The sequence below is a fragment of the Salmo salar genome, chromosome 15 (genome assembly GCF_965601325.2).
Source record: "Salmo salar chromosome 15, fSalSal1, whole genome shotgun sequence".
In the NCBI taxonomy this organism is placed as follows: domain Eukaryota; kingdom Metazoa; phylum Chordata; class Actinopteri; order Salmoniformes; family Salmonidae; genus Salmo; species Salmo salar.
This window is the reverse complement of record NC_138305.1, coordinates 58,598,776-58,619,465: the sequence shown is the minus strand read 5'-3', so window position 1 is coordinate 58,619,465 and position 20,690 is coordinate 58,598,776. Positions and strand designations below refer to the sequence as shown.

At 45.2% G+C, this 20,690-nt stretch overlaps 1 protein-coding gene across 4 annotated transcripts in view; it reads left to right on the top strand.

Moving 5' to 3' along the window:
- LOC106571556 (1-phosphatidylinositol 4,5-bisphosphate phosphodiesterase beta-1) overlaps positions 1-20,690 on the top strand; it is a 228,559-nt gene that overhangs the window by 179,699 nt on the left and 28,170 nt on the right. For 2 of the 4 annotated variants that reach the window (XM_045695874.2, XM_045695877.2), the window contains exons 12-30: positions 78-160; positions 871-955; positions 3,792-3,963; positions 5,837-5,923; positions 6,634-6,704; positions 6,914-7,010; positions 7,260-7,344; positions 7,820-7,944; positions 12,154-12,308; positions 12,422-12,586; positions 15,008-15,107; positions 15,316-15,420; positions 15,552-15,667; positions 18,254-18,392; positions 18,527-18,580; positions 18,912-19,131; positions 19,465-19,633; positions 20,113-20,189; positions 20,340-20,429. In XM_045695874.2, the coding sequence (XP_045551830.1) occupies positions 78-160; positions 871-955; positions 3,792-3,963; positions 5,837-5,923; positions 6,634-6,704; positions 6,914-7,010; positions 7,260-7,344; positions 7,820-7,944; positions 12,154-12,308; positions 12,422-12,586; positions 15,008-15,107; positions 15,316-15,420; positions 15,552-15,667; positions 18,254-18,392; positions 18,527-18,580; positions 18,912-19,131; positions 19,465-19,633; positions 20,113-20,189; positions 20,340-20,429 (2,195 nt within the window). The remainder of the gene's footprint in view (positions 1-77; positions 161-870; positions 956-3,791; positions 3,964-5,836; positions 5,924-6,633; positions 6,705-6,913; positions 7,011-7,259; positions 7,345-7,819; positions 7,945-12,153; positions 12,309-12,421; positions 12,587-15,007; positions 15,108-15,315; positions 15,421-15,551; positions 15,668-18,253; positions 18,393-18,526; positions 18,581-18,911; positions 19,132-19,464; positions 19,634-20,112; positions 20,190-20,339; positions 20,430-20,690) is intronic. The other 2 variants (XR_006759204.1, XM_045695876.2) reach the window with 2 other exon arrangements.

Sequence of the window (20,690 nt, the reverse complement as noted above, 5' to 3'; positions counted from 1 at the left end):
GATCACATTCATTGATCTTTGCTCCCATTGGTCCTTGACCAGTTCTGACACCCTGTCTGTCTGTTCCGTGTCTATAGGAAGTGATTGAGGCCATAGCAGAGTGTGCCTTCAAGACCTCCCCTTTCCCTGTCATCCTCTCCTTTGAGAACCACGTGGACTCGTGAGTCAACAACTCTCACGGCTCTGTGTGTTATCCAGTTTACCTTTGTTTGATGTCTTTGATGGATGTACACACCACCAACGTCCCTATTTGTTTAACTTCAGTTCAAACGGTGATTCTGAACCTCTGTGAGTCTATAGCTATGTTAGTGCCATTTTAACTGCCATGCTAATGCTCGCCACTCTTATGTCATGAGCTAATTAACTGTATGCTAATGTTAGCCAGTCGTATAGTAGGGCATTAGCTAATAGCTACATGGTAATACTAGCTACTCTGAAGCCATTAGCTAGCTACATGCTAATGTAGCGAAGGTGGTTTGGTGAGCCACGTTTGCATGTTGAGTAACCCTGCCTGAGACTTGAAGACTTGGCTTAGCTCCTCGGTGTGCAAACACAATCTTGTGGCGCGCATGAGACCCAGGTTGGAACTGTAGTTTGGTCACATTGGTGGCATGGTCCAGATGGGGTGTCTGCAAGGAGTAGGTTACAGAGGGATAAAGTGTAACTTAGCCTAGGTCATTTGTTGAACCACACCCGCATGATGTGTGACCTTGCCTGAGACTTGCTTTAGCTTCCCCAGGACACCCAGGTTCGAATCCCAAACGGTCACAGCAACACTATCCACTCCAATAGTCAATGTCTAAATACTAACATTAGGCCACTGTGAGGTGATTGTAAGGGTGTTAACGGTGTGTGTGTGTTGCCTCCCAGGCCAAAGCAGCAGGCCAAGATGGCGGAATACTGCAGATCAATATTTGGAGACATGTTACTGACCGACCCTCTGGAGAAGTACCCTGTAAGTAGAGAAGGCACACTCATGTTCACACACTATACACACGCATTGTCAAACGCACCGTTCTAGACACCTTTATGGCATGTACCTGTGAGTGTGAAGTGTTCCTCTCCCCTCCGTCACCCCTGAGCAGCCATCTGAACAGCCTCGTGGACTAAACCTAGAAGTCTACCCTGCCTCTGTTCATCTCTCTATCTATCTCTCTATCTATCTCTCTCTATCTATCTCTCTCTCTATCTCTCTCTCAATTCAATTTCAATTCAAGGGGCTTTATTGGGATGGGAAACGTATGTTAACATTGCCATCTCTCTCTCTCTCTCCCTACCTACCTACCCGTCTATCTCTCTCTCTCTCACCCTTCCATCTCCCTTTATCCAAACATACCCTTTTCACCTGTCTGCAATTACAATCACATGGTTCTCTCCCTCACTATCAATCAGACCCTTACCCGGCTATCAGAGGTTAAACTGCATATGGGCAGTCTCTCATGGTAGAATGAATGGAGACGGGTTTCTATGCATGTGTGTTGTGTTACGGGGTAATCTGTATGCTGTATTTCTTGGAAACCCTTTATCTACTCCCCCCCCCCCCAGTTGCCATGGCTACCAGTGAAAAGCTTGCGTTGTCCCTTTGTGGAAGAACTTTTTCCTCCGAGCCCATTCTTACGTAACGGCAATCAAACACACGCACGCACGAACGCACTCACAAGCACAGACAGACAAGGACACAGAGACACCTACAGTTACCATCCGGCCCTTTAATCAGCAGTGAACTGTTGGTCGTTGTCCCTGGTGGAATGAAGGAGCGTAACTTTACACATTACCTCACTGGGTGCAACAGCAGTAGGGCTAGTGTGTGTGTGTGCGTGTGCGTGTGCGTGTGTGCGTGTGCGTGTGCGCGTGTGTGTGTGCGTGCGTGTGCGCATAAGCCCTCCCAGTGAATGACTTGTTATCAGAGCAGTACTTTCTGAAAAGAGGTAGAGAGAAAGAGAGTCAGATATCCACTATCGAGTGAGTGATAAGTGGGCACAGAGAACAAAATGCCAGCTTCTCCCACTAGCCTCCCAGGTGCTTCCGTTTAAGGGGAAAATGCTCAACTCGTTTTCGAAGACAAGTGGATATGGCAGATGCTCATAAGTCTGATGCTGTTTAACCTTTTACTGCAGTGAGCTAAATCAGGGTCACACAGAGTGTTTCTTGGTAGTCCTAAACACATCTACTTTGAAACCAAAGTATACACCACACACACATGGTTATGGGCTTAAAAAAAAGAAGGCACATGTACCATGTCAGATATAGAGTTGAAATGTATTCAATTAAGAGTTTGCATCCCAACATTACATGTTATATACATCACAGAAGACTGAAATATAGCAAAACCGTTTGACACAGAAACACCGGATTTTCTTTGTTAAATGTTTGTGCGTTTTGTATTAACGATGAAATTCTGAAAGATATGAATAACACTCCACCTATGACGCCACTAGAGGTTTTGGTGATTGACTGCGAGGAAAGGGCCGCAGCTCAGGAAGTTGTTGAGCGTATGTGTGTGCCCGTGCGTACGCGTGCCTACATGTATGAGCGCCTGCGTGCGCGCGTGCGTGTGTGTGATGAGAAAAAACGTCTTCTGGTGCGCCATTATTAATGGGCATCAGCAGTGTGATCCAACAGAACAGAAATGTATCACATGAATTAACCAGTGTTGTGCTTACTCCAGCCTGCTCTCCAGAGAGAGAACGTGTTTATGGATATGCTCCCACTCTCCTCAAAGGAAGCATATTCAGGAGTGTAGAACGTTTTGAAGCTGTAAACTAAAAGCTTTTGAAGCTGTAAACTAAACACTTTTGAGGCTGTAAACTAAACACCTTTGAGGCTGTAAACTAAACACTTTTGAGGCTGTAAACTAAACAATTTTGAGGCTGTAAACTAAACACTTTTGAGGCTGTAAACTAAACACACTGCCAAACCAGCTTGTAATGGCCTTTTTTTTCTCATTCAGTTCACTAAGCCTTTAACACTATGACCAGCACCTTCTCATCGTCACAACACTAAGTTTGTTTTGATACCCTTGCCTACCACACACACCCACCAACGTGATCATTAGTAGGACCTTTGCTTGCGTGTTACTTTCACGTAAAGAGTAACTCATGTCTCTGCCTCGATGGCTCCCTCTCTCTCTCCCTTCACCCCTCTCTCTCCCTTCACCCCTCTCTCTCCCTTCACCCCTCTCTCTCCCTTCACCTCTCTCCCTTCACCCCTCTCTCTCCCTTCACCCCTCTCTCTCCCTTCACCTCTCTCCCTTCACCCCTCTCTCTCCCTTCACCCCTCTCTCTCCCTTCACCTCTCTCCCTTCACCCCTCTCTCTCCCTTCACCCCTCTCTCTCCCTTCACCTCTCTCCCTTAACCCCTCTCTCTCCCTTCACCCCTCTCTCTCCCTTCACCCCTCTCCCTCTCTCTCTCCCTTCACCCCTCTCTCTCCCTTCACCCCTCTCTCTCCCTTCACCCCTCTCTCTCCCTTAACCCCTCTCTCTCCCTTCACCCCTCTCTCTCCCTTCACCCCTCTCTCTCCCTTCACACCTCTCTCTCTCCCTTCACCCCTCTCTCTCCCTTCACCCCTCTCTCTCCCTTCACCCCTCTCTCTCTCCCTTCACCCCTCTCTCTCTCCCTTCACCCCTCTCTCTCTCCCTTCACCCCTCTCTCTCCCTTCACCCCTCTCTCTCCCTTCACACCTCTCTCTCTCCCTTCACCCCTCTCTCTCCCTTCACCCCTCTCTCTCCCTTCACCCTCTCTCTCCCTTCACCCCTCTCTCTCTCCCTTCACCCCTCTCTCTTTGTCTCTAGTTGGAAGCAGGTGTACACCTGCCCAGTCCTATGGATCTGATGGGAAAGATTCTGGTGAAGAACAAGAAGAAACACATCAAGACATCGAGCACCAAGAAGAAACTGTCAGAGCAGGCCTCCAACACCTACAGCGACTCATCCAGTGTGCATGAGCCTTCTTCTCCCAGCACAGGTATGGGACACACACACAGCAGCGGCAGCAGCAGAAAGACACGTCTCTTGTAGGCCATTCGCACACAGAGGGTGGTTATTCGATTTATAACGAAGTGCAACGCTGCGAGTCAGCAGAAGTACTGGTGGGAGAATTGTTTGCCAATCATAAATCCTACATCTTATAGTAAGAAATGGCTGTAGTTGATCATCCATCGCTTTCATGGCCCTCTCCATCAGTGACCTGTGTTATTGACTATTTCATATACTCATACACTCCCAGTCCCACCCCGGGCACACACACTCACTGGTGGGGCCGAAAGTCTAGCTCCGGTGCGCATGCGTGTATATCAACCTAGGCGTGTGTGTGTGTGTGTGTGTGTGTGTGTGTGTGTGTGTGTGTGTGTGTGTGTGTGTGTGTGTGTGTGGGTTAGTTTTATAACTACCCAGCAGACAGCCCTGCTGTACCAGGGACAGGCAGGCGGCAGGATCGATGCTCTTTGCATTCCCCTTCACACAGAATCACCCGGCATCCATCAACAGCAGCCTACTGGGGCTTCCAGCCACGCGCCATACTCATACACTAGTACACACTGCCCCCTGCTGGTAGACTCACAGACACACACTATGTCCTACACTACTGCAGCCCATGCTGATTTCTGAAGGATTTCACAGACAAATCAAATCACATTTTATTCGACACATGCTTCGTAAACAACAGGTGTAACTAACAGTGAAATGCTTACAGGCCCTTCCCAACAATGCAGAGAGAAAGAAAATAGAGAAATAATAGAAAAGTAATAACACATAATAATAATAATAATAATAATACAAGTAATAATACATACAGAATGAGTAACGATAACTTGGCTATATACACAGGGTACCAGTACCAAGTCGATTTGCAGGGGTACGAGGTAATTGAGGTAGATATGTAGGGATAAAATGATTAGACAACAGGATCGATAATAAACAGCAGCAGCAGCGTATGTGATTAGTCTATTTAACAAACTATTTAGCAGTCTTATGGCTTGGGGGTAGAAGCTGTTCAGGATCCTGTTGGATCCAGACTTGGTCTATTGGTACCGCTTGCCATACGGGAGCAGAGAGAACAGTCTATGACTTGGGTGGCTGGAGTCTGACAATCTGGTATAGAGGTCCAGGATGGCAGGTAACTGCCAAAATAAACACCAACATAACACGTCTCAATAGGGCGTTGGGCCACCACGAGCCACCAGAACAGTTTCAATGTACCTTGGCTGTACATTCTTTCACACAAAATGTCACGATTTGGTGTTTTGCTGATGGTGGTGGAAGACGCTGTCTCAGGCACGGCTTCAGAATCTCCCACAAGGGTTCACTTGGGTTGAGATCTGGCTACTGAGACACGCACACACACACACACACACACACACACACACACACACACACACACACACACACACACACACACACACACACACACACACACACCCTTTAAACCATGTGCTCCTTTGAGACCCCTCTTTCAAAGTCCTTGAGATCTCTTCTTCTAGCCATGGTAGCCAAAATAATGGGCAACTGGGCTTTTTATACATGACCTTAAGCATGATGGGATATTAACTGGTTAATTAACTCAGGAACCAGACCAGTTTGGAAGCACCTGCATGCAATATACTCATTTACTCAAGTGTTTCCTTTATTTTGACAGTTACCTGTATATCCAGTGGGAGCTGGTGGAGGGAGAAATATTTGGGACGGGTTCATTGTAATGGCTGGAATGGAAATAGTGTGTTTGATACTCTTCCATTCATTACAGTTCAGTCATTACAATGAGCCCATCCTCCGATTTCAGGAGACACCAGCCTCCATTGTGTATATCACATATTGGTTACTCATTATTTGTTGTCCACCAGGGTCGGCCAACCAGGAGATGACCGAGTCCTCCCAGCCTCTAGAGGTCGCTGAGCTCAGCCTCCGACCACAGGGCAGGAAGTCCATTGGTGAGTCATGCCCATGGTCACACCATCAGATAGATAACCCTCATTTACCTGGTCCTAAAACAACCCTTAGTAGCCTTATTTCTATAACCTAGTCCAGGGTTTCCCAAACTCGGTCCTCGGGACTCCAAGTGTTGCACGTTTTGGTTGTTGCCCTAGTGCTACACAGCTGATTCAAATAATCAACTAATCATCAAGCTTTGATCGTTTGAATCAGCTGTGTAGTGCTAGGGCAAAAAACTAAACGTGCACCCCGAGGCCGAGTTTGGGAAACCCTGACCTAGTCACTTCCTTTGTTTTTCCTTCCCCTATTCCCTTTCCCTAGCTCCTTCCCTTAATTCCTTTTCCTATCCTATCTAGGGTTGCATTCTGGGAACTTTCAATAAATTCCCTAGTTTTCCACAAATTCCCTTCTAAGTCCGGGTATACTCCAACCGGGATTTCAGGAAAACCAGGGAATTTATTGAAAGTTTCCAGACTTTTGCAACCCTGTCCCAAGCTCCCTCCCCCCTTTTCCGTTCCCTAACGTCCCCATGGTGCAAGCTGCCGTAAACCCACTACAAGGCTTGGTGGGTCTGTCCCCATATTGCTTACACCTTCATTCACCCCCTTCAGAACTCCAAACCCTGGCGGTTGCTTTCTGACAATGAAGCCTTCAGAAATCACTAGCATGTAGCCAGAGAAGCTAACTTAAACCTGCCCTTGTCTTTCAGGTGAAGTTGAGGCAGAGAGTGACGATGATGATGATGATGATGATGACTGTAAAAAGGGGTCCATGGATGAGGTAAGTAGCCTACAAAACATCTTCATTCTTTCTCCAGCAGCCTCAGGTGTCTCCTGTTTATCTGTGCCGAGGCTGCCCCCTAGTGGAGATTCACAGAAATACACTTTACTCTTGAGCTATGTCCCGACAGTCAAACAAGGAGAGTAAAGGAGAGGAGAAGAGAGGAGGCTGTTCTCTCTCTAACTGTGTGTTGTGTGATCCTCCTCCAGGGTACAGCGGGCAGCGAGGCGTTTGCCACAGAGGAGATGTCCAACCTGGTCAGCTATGTCCAGCCAGTCAAATTTAACTCTTTCGAGGCCTCCAAAAGTAAGACCTTCACTCCACAACTCAACACCTATTTAGACCACACCTGTTCAGAAGAACAACACCATACACACTCATTTGAATATTCCATGTGATTGTGAACCACATTTTTTGGCACTGTGAATACACTGTCTCAAGTTGTTCTGTTACAGATTCACTCTTTCAAATGTTGCTGCATATTAAAAAAAAACTAGTAGAATCAATTCCGTAAGTTATGCCATTTTCAAAATTAATTAATCAATCAATTTCCAGAGATCAATCGGAGCTATCAGATGTCATCGTTTGTGGAGACCAAAGCCTTGGAGCAACTCACCAAGTCACCTGTGGAGTTCGTCGAGTATCCTTCCCGCTCTGTGTGGATTATTGAAAAGATTTCTGTTCAAATCTTTTCCTTTTTTTTGAAACTGTCTCGAGTGAAGAAGTACATCAACATCAATGTAAACTTGTAAATCACCTTCCCTGGTTAAGTAAAAGTAGGGAGACCGGGGATCAAAGTAACACTTTTAGGCTTGTGCTTATTATGAAAATATCATTTGAGTTAGATTAATAATATTTTTATACAAAAAATGTGTCAATAAAACAAAAAGAATTGATGGATTTTAACAAAACTTCTTAGGCTTGTAGTAATACTAACCAAGCATTAGCACATTGACTGACAGTTATTTCTAATTTGAGTTGAGTTATTAAGCTGTTACAACTGGCCCTGTGTTACTTTGTTCCCCGGTCTCCCCTATCCATGTAAGTACTAGATATCTCAGTGCAGAAGGTAAAACCCCTCTCCAGATGTCCTCTCCTTAACGGAGCGTGTCCAGGTATAACAAGCTGCAGCTGAGTCGTATCTATCCTAAAGGCACCAGAGTAGACTCCTCCAACTACAACCCTCAGCTCTTCTGGAATGCTGGCTGTCAACTGGTGGCCCTTAACTTCCAGACCATAGGTAAGACCTGATTCGTTTCGCACTAGACCATAGGTAAGACCTGATTTGTTTCGCACTAGAGCATAGGTAAGACCTGATTCGTTTCGCACTAGACAATAGGAAAGACCTGATTCGTTTCGCATTAGACCATAGGTAAGACCTGGTTCGTTTCACACTAGACCATAGGTAAGACCTGATTCATTTCACACTAGACCATAGGTAAGACCTGATTTGTTTCGCACTAGAGCATAGGTAAGACCTGATTCGTTTCACACTAGACCATAGGTAAGACCTGATTCGTTTCACACTAGACCATAGGTAAGACCTGATTTGTTTCGCACTAGACAATAGGAAAGACCTGATTCGTTTCGCATTAGACCATAGGTAAGACCTGGTTAGTTTCGCATTAGACCATAGGTAAGACCTGGTTCGTTTCGCATTAGACCATAGGTAAGACCTGGTTCGTTTCGCATTAGACCACAGATAACCATTGGTTTCTCAAATGATTGCCTCGCCTGGTTCACCAACTACTTCTCTGATAGAGTTCAATGTGTCAAATCGGATGGCCTGTTGTCCGGGCCTCTGGTAGTCTCTATGGGGGTGCCGCAGGGTTAAATTCTTGGGCCAACTCTTTTCTCTGTATACATCAATGATGTCGCTCTTGCTGCTGGTGAGTCTCTGATCCACCTCTACGCAGACGACACCATTCTGTATACTTATGGCCCTTCTTTGGACACTGTGTTAACAACCCTCCAGACGAGCTTCAATGCCATACAACTCTCCTTCCGTGGCCTCCAACTGCTCTTAAATACAAGTAAAACTAAATGCATGCTCTTCAACCAATCGCTGCCTGCACCTGCCCGCCCGTCCAGCATCACTACTCTGGACGGTTCTGACTTAGAATATGTTGACAACTACAAATACCTAGGTGTCTGGTTAGACTGTAAGTTCTGCTTCCAGACTCACATCAAACATCTCCAATCCAAAGTTAAATCTAGAATTGGCTTCCTATTTCGCAACAAAGCATCCTTCACTCATGCTGCCAAACATACCCTCGTAAAACTGACCATACTACCGATCCTCGACTTCGGTGATGTCATTTACAAAATAGCCTCCAATACCCTACTCAATAAACTGGATGCAGTCTATCACAGTGCCATCCGTTTTGTCACCAAAGCCCCATATACTACCCACCACTGTGACCTGTACGCTCTCGTTGGCAGGCCCTCGCTTCATACTCGTCGCCAAACCCACTGGCTTCAGGTCATCTACAAGACCCTGCTAGGTACAGTCCCCCCAAATCTCAGCTCACTGGTCACCATAGCAGCACCCACCTGTAGCACGCACTCCAGCAGGTATATCTCTCTGGTAACCCCCAAAGCCAATTCCTCCTTTGGCCGTCTCTCCTTCCAGTTCTCTGCTGCCAATGACTGGAACGAACTACAAAAATCTCTGAAACTGGAAACACTTATCTCCCTCACTAGCTTTAAGCACCAGCTGTCAGAGCAGCTCACAGATCACTCCATTATTTCTATTTCTAGTTTGCACTTTCTTCCACTGCAAATCTACCATTCCATTGTTTTACTTGCTGTATTGTATTTACTTTGCCACCATGGCCTTTTTTGCCTTTACCTCCCTTATCTCACCTCATTTGCTCACATTGTATATAGACTTATTTTTCTACTGTATTATTGACTGTATGTTTGTTTTACTCTATGTGTAACTCTGTGTTGTTGTATGTGTCGAACTGCTTTGCTTTATCTTGGCCAGGTCGCAATTGTAAATGAGAACTTGTTGAAATAAATAAAATAAATAAAAATAAGACTTGATTCGTTTCACACTAGACAATAGGAAAGACCTGATTCGTTTCGCACTAGACAATAGCAAAAACCTGATTCGTTTCGCATTAAACCATAGGTAAGACCTGATTCGTTTCACACTAGACCATAGGTAAGACCTGGTTCGTTTCGCACTAGACAATAGGAAAAACCTGATTCGTTTCGCATTAAACCATAGGTAAGACCTGATTCGTTTCACACTAGACCATAGGTAAGACCTGGTTTGTTTCGCATTAGACAATAGATAAGACCTGATTTGTTTCACACTAGACAATAGGAAAGACCTGGCACTACTATTGGTAAGGGCTACATCAGTATACCATCGGCTTGTTGCGGTTGGTGTTAGTGGTTGGTATAGTGATACTAGTGAATTGGGGAAGTACTGTTTGATCTTGTATTTCTGTAACTCTCTCATTCACTCTCTATCCCCTTCTCTCAATTCAATGTCACGTCCTGACCAGTGAAAAGGGTCATTTGCCATAGTAGAATGGTCAGGGCGTGGCAGGGGGGTTGTTTTGTGTGTTTTGGGGTTTGTTTGTTTCTAGGGGAATTTGTTCTAGTTTTCTATTTCTATGTTTCGTTTTCCAGGTTTGGCCGAGTATGGTTTCCAATCAGAGGCAAGTGTCTTTCGTTGTCTCTGATTGGAATCCATACTTAGGCAGCCTGTTTTCCTTTGGGTTTTGTGGGTGGTTGCTTTCTGTTTAGTGTGTTAGTATACCTGACAGAACTGTTTGGCTGTCGTTTGTTTTTCCTTTGTGAAGTGCTTTTTTCATTAAAAGTAAAAGATGAGCACTCAACACGCTGCGCCTTGGTCTCTTCACGACGACGCCTGTGACATTCAATGGCTTTATTGGCATGGGAAACATATGTTAACATTGCCAAAGCAAGTGAAGTAGATAATAAACAAAAGTGAAATAAACAATAAAAATTAACAGTTAACATTACACTCACAGAAGTTCCAAAAGAATAAAGAATTTTCAAATATCATATTATGTCTATATACGGTGTTGTAACGATGTCCAAATAGTTAAAGTACAAAAGTGAAAATAAATAAACATAAATATGGGTTGTATTTACAATGATGTTTGTTCACTGGTTGCCCTTTTCTTGTGGCAACAGGTCACAAACCTTGCTGCTGTGATGGCACACTGTGGTATTTCACCCAGTAGATATGGGAGTTTATCAAAATTGGGTTTGTTTTCGAATTTATTGTGGATCTGTGTAACCTGAGGGAAATATGTGTCTCTAATATGGTCATACATTTGGCAGGTGGTTAGGAAGTGCAGCTCAGTTTCCAGCTAATTTTGTGGGCAGTGTGCACATAGCCTGTCTTCTCTTGAGAGCCAGGTCTGCCTTCGGCAGCCTTTCTCAATATCATGGCTATGCTCACTGAGTCTGCACATAGTCAAAGCTTTCCTTAAATTTGGGTCATTCACAGTGGTCAAGTATTCTGCCACCATGTACTCTCTGTTTAGGGCCAAATAACATTCTAGTTTGCTCAGTTTTTTTGTTAATTCTGTCCAATGTGTCAAGTAATTATCTTTATGTTTTCTCATGATTTGGATGGGCTGTCCTGGGGCTCTGTGGGGTCTGTTTGTGTTTGTAAACAGGACCAGCTTGCTTAGGGCACTCTTCTCCAGGTTCATCTCTATGTAGGTGATGGCTTTGTTATGGAAGGTTTGGGAATCGCTTCCTTTTAGGTGGTTGTAGAATTTAACGGCTCTTTTCTGGATTTTGATAATTAGCGGGTATCGGCCTAATTCTGCTCTGCATACATTATTTGGTGTTTTACTGTGTACACTGAGGATATTTTTTCAGAATTCTGCATTCAGAGTCTCAATTTGGTGTTTGTCCCATTTTGTGAATTCCTGGTTGGAGAGCGGACCCCAGAACTCACAACCATAAAGGGAAATGGGTTCAATAACTGATTCAAGTATTTTTAGCCAGATTTTAATTGGTATGTTGAATTTATGTTCCTTTTGATGGCATAGAAGGCCCTTCTTGCCTTGTCTCTCAGCTCGTTCACAGCTTTGTGTAAGTTACCTGTGGCGCTGATGTTTAGGCCGAGGTTTGTATAGTTTTTTGTGTGCTCTAGGGCAACGGTGTCTAGATGGAATTTATATTTGTGATCCTGGCGACTGGACCTTTTTTGGAACACCATTATTTTTGTCTTACTGAGATTTACTGCCAGAGCCCAGGTCTGACAGAATCTATGCAGAAGATCTAGGTGCTGCTGTAGGCCCTCCTTGGTGACAGAAGCACCAGATCATCAGCAAACAGTAGACATTTGACTTCAGATTCTAGTAGGGTGAGTCTTTCTCAATCTCTTTCTCCCTCTCCCCCTCTCTCTTTCCCTCACTCCTCCCTCTCCCTCCTTCTCTCTCTCCATCAGACCTGTCCATGATGTTAAACCTGGGCATGTATGAGTACAACGGGAAGTGTGGCTACAGGCTGAAACCAGAGTTCATGAGACGACCGGACAAACACTTTGATCCCTTCGCTGAGAGCACTGTGGACGGCATCGTAGCCAACACGCTGTCTGTGAAGGTGCTTATCTGTGTGTTCCGCGCACAGTTAGTGCGTGTTTGAATGTATGTGTATGTGTGCACGGACTTTACAGCTCTCTTCTGTTCTTATCATCCTCATCTATCTGTCTCCAGATCATCTCAGGCCAGTTCCTGACCGATAAGAAGGTGGGGACGTATGTGGAGATAGACATGTTTGGTCTGCCGGTGGACACCAGAAGGAAAGGTTTTAAGACCAAGACGTCTCAGGGCAACGCTGTCAACCCTGTCTGGGAGGAGGAGGCCTTCACACTCAAGAAGGTAAAGCATAATATAGGGCAGACTGTTATGGGATTTGTAGTTCTTTAAGGTGAAACATATACAGTGGGGAGAACAAGTATTTGATAACCTGCAAAATCGGCAGTGTTTCCTACTTACAAAGCATGTAGAGGTCTGTAATTTTTATCATAGGTACACTTCAACTGTGAGAGACGGAATCTAAAACAAAAATCCAGAAAATCACATTGTATGATTTTTAAGTAATTAATTTGCATTTTATTGCATGACATAAGTATTTGATACATCAGAAAAGCAGAACTTAATATTTGGTACAGAAATCTTTGTTTGCAATTACAGAGATCATACGTTTCCTGTAGTTCTTGACCAGGTTTGCACACACTGCATCAGGGATTTAGGCCCACTCCTCCGTACAGACCTTCTCCAGATCCTTCAGGTTTCGGGGCTGTCGCTGGGCAATACGGACATTCAGCTCCCTCCAAAGATTTTTTATTGGGTTCAGGTCTGGAGACTGGCTAGGCCACTCCAGGACCTTGAGATGCTTCTTATGGAGCCACTCCTTAGTTGCTCTGGCTGTGTGTTTCGGGTCGTTGTCATGCTGGAAGACCCAGCCACGACCCATCTTCGATGCTCTTACTGAGGGAAGGAGGTTGTTGGCCAAGATCTCGCGATACATGGCCCCATCCATCCTCCCCTCAATACGGTGCAGTCGTCCTGTCCCCTTTGCAGAAAAGCATCCCCAAAGAATGATGTTTCCACCTCCATGCTTCACAGTTGGGATGGTGTTCTTGGGGTTGTACTCATCCTTCTTCTTCCTCCAAACACAGCGAGTGGAGTTTAGACCAAAAAGCTCTATTTTTGTCTCATCAGACCACATGACCATCTCCCATTCCTCCTCTGGATCATCCAGATGGTCATTGGCAAACTTCAGACGGGCCTGGACATGCGCTGGCTTGAGCAGGGGGACCTTGCGTCGCTGCAGGATTTTAATCCATGACGGCGTAGTGTGTTACTAATGGTTTTGAGACTGTGGTCCCAGCTCTCTTCAGGTCATTGACCAGGTCCTGCCGTGTAGTTCTGGGCTGATCCCTCACCTTCCTCATGATCATTGATGCCCCACGAGGTGAGATCTTGCATGGAGCCCCAGACCGAGGGTGATTGACCATCATCTTGATCTTCTTCCATTTTCTAATAATTGCGCCAACAGTTGTTGCCTTCTCATCAAGCTGCTTACCTATTGTCCTGTAGCCCATTCCAGCCTTGTGCAGGTCTACAATTCTATCCCTGATGTCCTTACACAGCTCTTTGGTCTTGGCCATTGTGGAGAGGTTGGAGTCTGTTTGATTGAGTGTGTGGACAGGTGTCTTTTATACAGGTAACGAGTTCAAACAGGTGCAGTTAATACAGGTAATGAGTGGAAAACAGGAGGGCTTCTTAAAGAAAAACTAACAGGTCTGTGAGAGCCGGAATTCTTACTGGTTGGTAGGTGATCAAATACTTATGTCATGCAATAAAATGCAAACTAATTACTTAAAAATCATACAATGTGATTTTCTGGATTTTTGTTTTAGATTCCGTCTCTCACAGTTGAAGTGTACCTATGATATAAATTACAGCCCTCTACATGCTTTGTAAGTAGGAAAACCTGCAAAATCGGCAGTGTATCAAATACTTGTTCTCCCCACTGTATACTGTATAATATATTGTGATTGCTACAAACCTTTTTTTGCCTGTCACCAGTATCCTTGACATTGATTGTTACTTGTATTTACAGTGTCAGTCAAAAGTTTGGACACATGTACTCATTCAAGGGTTTTTCTTTACTTTTACTATTTTCTACATTGTAGAATAACAGTGAAGACATCAACACTGTGGAATAACACATATGGAATCATGTAGTAACCAAAAAAGTGTTAAACAAATCAAAATATATTTTAAATTTGAGATTCTTCAAAGTAGCCCAAGGAGGTGTGTGTGTGTGTGTGTGTGTGTGTGTGTGTGTGTGTGTGTGTGTGTGTGTGTGTGTGTGTGTGTGTGTGTGTGTGTCATCCCCACGCATATAGTGTAATGTCTTTTATTCTCATGTCTACAAAAAAATACAAATAATATTGTGTGTATTTGTTTAATATGAATTGTTGAGGAAGAGCTTGCCAGCAAGCATCCTCTGCCAAATAAAGGTGGCAAATAAACTTGGATTGGATCATGATCTTAGCCCGTTTAGATCATCCAGGTTAATGTTGTCAACCCTGTCTGCGAGGAGGAGGCTTTCATCCTCGAGAAACCCATAGGGAGAAATAATGTTCTATTGAATTATTTGTGTAAATCACTGTTTAAAACATCACGGAGCACATTTTTATGGGATTTGTAGTTCTTTAAAACCAATAAGTCCCAGGTTAATGTGTCCTTCCATGGGTGTATGTTTGTGTGTCTGTGATGGTTCCTCAGGTGGTTCTGCCCACTCTGGCCTCGATGAGGATTTCTGTGTTTGAGGATGGAGGGAAGTTCATTGGACATCGCATCATTCCTGTGAATGCCATCCGCCCAGGTGAGGCCTATAGCTTAATAGTCTGACTGACTACCATTCTGGTCCATTTTTCTGCTTGAGTGATACTGTGTAACAGTCCTTTAACTTCTGATCACTCACCCCTGTGTGTGTGTGTGTGTGTGTGTGTGTGTGTGTGTGTGTGTGTGTGTGTGTGTGTGTGTGTGTGTGTGTGTGTGTGTGTGTGTGTGTGTGTGTGTGTGTGTTCCAGGTTACCACTACATTGGTCTGAGGAATGAGAAGAACCAGGCTCTGACCCTCCCTGCTCTGTTTGTCTATGTAGAGGTCAAGGACTATGTCCCTGATACATTCGCAGGTACAGTGGCTGACATACCTTATAGAATACTGGTATAGAACTAACCATAGAGCTATAACTATGTTTATGTTTCCACTGGCTTGCATAACATCATCGATGATACATTCTGTTCCCCCCGTTCTCTTCCTCAGATGTTATCGAGGCGTTGTCCAATCCCATCCGTTACGTCAACCTGATGGAGCAGAGAGCCAATCAACTGGCAGCTCTCACTCTGGAGGAGGGAGCAGAGGAGGAGGACAGCAAAGAGGTGTGTGTGTCGTCCGTCACCCCCACACTAATAAGTAACAGATCAATGAGCATCTCCCCAGGCAGTAGGCCTGTCTCTTTGTGAAGAGATGATTGGGTTAGAGCTATTGACCAGGGCTTAGGAAATAAGGGTTAAGGCCTAGGAGGGAGGGAGTCGTGGGGCAGGGGGAGACAGTGATGAAGGGTGAGGGTTATGAGATAAAGGACGAGGGGGGGCGGGGGTATCACGGGGGTGAAGGAGGGGAGGTTGGGGGTAGAAGGGGTGTGAGCTCTGAGGGGTAGTAAGGGAGTTGGAGGTGGGTCCCAAGGGAGCTGTCTCACCTGATTTGCCAGCTGAACTGATTATCCACAGGGACATCCAATAGAGAGCCTGTACATGTTGATACCTTGGCAACGGTCGCTTAGTGAAATAGTGGGCTTTCCACTGGAGTGTCAGAGACGGAGGGAGAGGAAGAAAGATGAGGAGAGCAGAGGAGAACAGACCTTCCAGTCCAAAACAGGCTTAAGGAGAGAGGACTCAGTAACAACAGGTGGTTTAGCTGAATAATATTTAAAACAAATACATGCCAAGTACTACAACAAGTCAGGGTTGAAGAGTACCTAGAGGGACATTGAGACAACATAAGGAGAACATTGGCTAAATGTTAGTGAAACGTTAGAGAGTGTTGTCACTGGGACGTTGGTCTGAGCCATGCTGAGAGTGGGGTACCAAAGCTATGTCTACAAGTTCTCCAACAAGCTACAGGTAGGCTCTGGGTGTGTGGTGTGTTGATTGTGCTGTTGTATATTTGCCATACAGTAGCTTCTGCTTCTAATGGAGTAATGGAATCGTATGGTTCTACTCTGCTTATTTACATCTCATTGCATAGGCCGCAAAAACATTCTCAGCATTACCATTTATATGTTGGGCTGTAATGTCCCATGTGTGTCATACACTCTATCCAGATGATGTGCTAAGTAAATGGGAAAAGTAGCGTGGACTTGATAAAATACTTTGAGACTCAGGGAAAAGTAGCGTGGACCTGATAAAATACTTTGAGACCCAGGGAAAAGTAGTTTGGACCTGATAAAATGCTTTGAGACCCAGGGAAAAGTAGTTTGGACTTATAAAATGCTTTGAGACCCAGGGAAAAGTAGCGTGGACCTGATAAAATGCTTTGAGACCCAGGGAAAAGTAGCGTGGACCTGATAAAATGCTTTGAGACCCAGGGAAAAGTAGCGTGGACCTGATAAAATGCTTTGAGACCCAGGGAAAAGTAGCGTGGACCTGATAAAATGCTTTGAGACCCAGGGAAAAGTAGCGTGGACCTGATAAAATACTTTGAGACCCAGGGAAAAGTAGTGTGGACCTGATAAAATACTTTGAGACCCAGGGAAAAGTAGTGTGGACCTGATAAAATACTTTGAGACCCAGGGAAAAGTAGCGTGGACCTGATAAAATGCTTTGAGACCCAGTGAAAAGTAGCGTGGACCTGATAAAATGCTTTGAGACCCAGGGAAAAGTAGTTTGGACCTGATAAAATGCTTTGAGACCCAGGGAAAAGTAGTTTGGACTTATAAAATGCTTTGAGACCCAGGGAAAAGTAGCGTGGACCTGATAAAATGCTTTGAGACCCAGGGAAAAGTAGCGTGGACCTGATAAAATGCTTTGAGACCCAGGGAAAAGTAGCGTGGACCTGATAAAATACTTTGAGACCCAGGGAAAAGTAGTGTGGACCTGATAAAATGCTTTGAGACCCAGGGAAAAGTAGCGTGGACCTGATAAAATGCTTTGAGACCCAGTGAAAAGTAGCGTGGACCTGATAAAATGCTTTGAGACCCAGGGAAAAGTAGTTTGGACCTGATAAAATGCTTTGAGACCCAGGGAAAAGTAGTTTGGACTTATAAAATGCTTTGAGACCCAGGGAAAAGTAGCGTGGACCTGATAAAATGCTTTGAGACCCAGGGAAAAGTAGCGTGGACCTGATAAAATGCTTTGAGACCCAGGGAAAAGTAGCGTGGACCTGATAAAATACTTTGAGACCCAGGGAAAAGTAGTGTGGACCTGATAAAATACTTTGAGACCCAGGGAAAAGTAGTGTGGACCTGATAAAATACTTTGAGACCCAGGGAAAAGTAGCGTGGACCTGATAAAATGCTCTGAGTGTCACGTCGTGTGTGTAGGTGGCAGGGAAGTCAGGCGCAGGAGAAACAAACCTGGTGTAACTGGAATAGTTTAATAAAGTAAAAACAAACTCCAAAACCTAAGTACATAATAAAATAAACAATAACCCGTCGCGCACCAATCCAACAACACGAGCACATAACAACAAACAATCTCTGGCAAGGACATGAGGGGAAACAGAGGGTTAAATACACAACATGTAATGAATGGGATTGGAACCAGGTGTGTAGGAAGACAAGACAAAACCAATGGAAAATGAAAAATGGATCAATGATGGCTAGAAGACCGGTGATGTCGACCACCGAGCACCGCCCGAACAAGGAGAGGCATCGACTTCGGCAGAAGTCATGACATTGAGACCCAGTGAAAAGTGCCTCATAAATGCAATGTGTCAGTATCATTGTCAATGTATTTGACTGGCAGGTGGATGCGGGTGGTGAAGACCCCATGGAGCCTGACCCCCGGGTGACCGTGCCCGCAGAGAACGGGGTCAACCACGCACCCATCATCTCCCCCAAACCCCCCAGCCTTGTTAGCCACCAGCAACAGCCCACAGGTGCAGGTCAAATCTCCACTTGAACTTACAGTGACTCCAATATGGCAACCAGTAAACTTCAATTTGTCATGCCACAACACATTTACAACCCACTTGATCTGGCAAAACCCTCACTAACAAGTGTATTTATTGTGTATCAGGTTCAGTGAAACCAGCAGTGAAGACTGAGGATGTAATCCAGAGTGTTCTTACAGGTAAGACTGGAGTAGGACTCCACACCGTAACATATTGTGTGCTCGTATTAAGATGACTGTATTCGTCAATTGACACTTCCCAACAGATTTTTTTTGCCCATCAGACCCAGGATTCGAACCAGCAATCCTCCAGTTGCTGGCTCAACTCTCTAACCAGTGGGCTAACTGCCCGGCCACCCTCGATCGGTACATGTAAACAGATTGCATGACATCACCAATCTGAATCATACCTTTCTCTTTTCCTCCCTCCCTCCCTCCCTCCCTCCCTCCCTCCCTCCCTCCCTCCCTCCCTCCCTCCCTCCCTCCCTCCCTCCCTCCCTCCTTCCTCCAGAAATGGAGGCCCAGACCCTGGAGGAGTTGAAGCAGCAGAAGGGCTTTGTGAGGGAGCAGAGGAAGCAGTATAAAGAGATGAAGGAGTTGGTAAGGAAACACCACCGTAAGACCAGCGAGCTGATCAAGGAGCACACGGCCAGGGCTGCAGAGCTGCAGAATCAGCACCAGCGCAGGCGCTCTGCGCTGCAGAAGAGCCACAAACGAGATGGTAAGAAAAGGTAGGTAGCCCTCTTCTCCTCCTATTCCTACTCCCTGCCCTTCTTCCTGTATCCCTCTATTTCTCTCACTATGTGTCGGTCTCTATGTCTCTCGCTCTCCAGTCATGTTTTCTCTCTTCCATGTGGGTGCTCAGTGGCTAGAGCCTTCCACAGATAACAGTGTGTGTGTGTGTGTGTGTGTGTGTGTGTGTGTGTGTGTGTGTGTGTGTGTGTGTGTGTGTGTGTGTGTGTGTGTGTACTGAGCATTCATGCGTGTTTGTGTTTGTGTTTGTTAGCACTTACCGACCTCCATGTGTGTGTTAACCTCAGTGTCTACTGTATTTGTGTGTGTAGCAGGTCGGAGCAGTGTCTGTCGTCCCTGGAGCAGGAGCTGTGTGTGTTGGACCAGGAGTCCAGTCAGAGACTGTCTGAGCTCAAGGAGCAGCAGCAACAACAGCTACTCACACTGAGACAGGAGCAGTATTACAGCGAGAAGTACCAGAAGAAAGAACACATCAAAATGGTACACACACACACACACACCTAATCCCTATCCTCAACCAGAGTGATACTGGAGGACAAGAGCACATAAACTCATTTCAGCGTACATATTTTATTTGCATTGAATCAGCATCAAGTGCAGTAACACTCAACTCAGTATAATGCTAAGTCTTGGCTTGTGTTTAATGACCGGGCTCCCTCTGGGCTTTATTACTCACTCTGCTTTGCTGACCTCAGATCAGTGTAAAGATGTCCCAGTGCTCCTCTACTGCTACGGTAGATGGAAATGCTGAGTGTAGTCACGGTTCTGTGTACAGTTTTTTTGTGGATGAGGTGTCAGGGTTTATCCGTGCAGAAGAGAACAATACTGACTGGACCAATTCTATTCTCCAAAGTCAACAGATCATGCCTGAGTTAAACAGAAAGCATGAGTCGGGGATCATATCTTATGAGAGACAAACTGTAGGATAACCAGTGGTATTTGTCTCTGCATACCTCTAGCTGGTGGAGAAGTTGACAACCATAGCAGAGGAATGTCAGAGTGCCCAGTTGAAGAAGATCCGGGACATCTGTGACAAGTAAGCGCGCACACACACACACACACACACACACTTACTTTTATCTAGAGCGACTTACAGGAGCAATAAGGATTAAGTGCCTTGCTCAAGGGCACATTGACTACATGCAAGTAGTTGATGGGGCAATTGTTTCACTTTCCTACCCCACAGGGAAAAGAAAGACCTTAAGAAGAAGATGGACAAGAAAAGACAGGAGAAGATTAATGAAGCAAAGGCCAACAACAAGAACATGACAGAGGAGTAAGCAGATGGGGTTGAGGAAGAGGCCTCCTGATACATGTGTGTTTATCTGTATATGCACAAGGCCACCAGATGGCGATGAAGGTTCATGCTTCATCTGACTGATCCACGCACATGCAATATAATCTAATGATCCCGTTATTTTTGACAGAAAGACTTAACGCTAGAAAGTGTCACAGGTCGTCAGACAGACTTACCGACTTTTATGTACGGTCCTTTGAGCTAGATTGGAACCAGGAATGTTAGGATTGTTGATTGTTA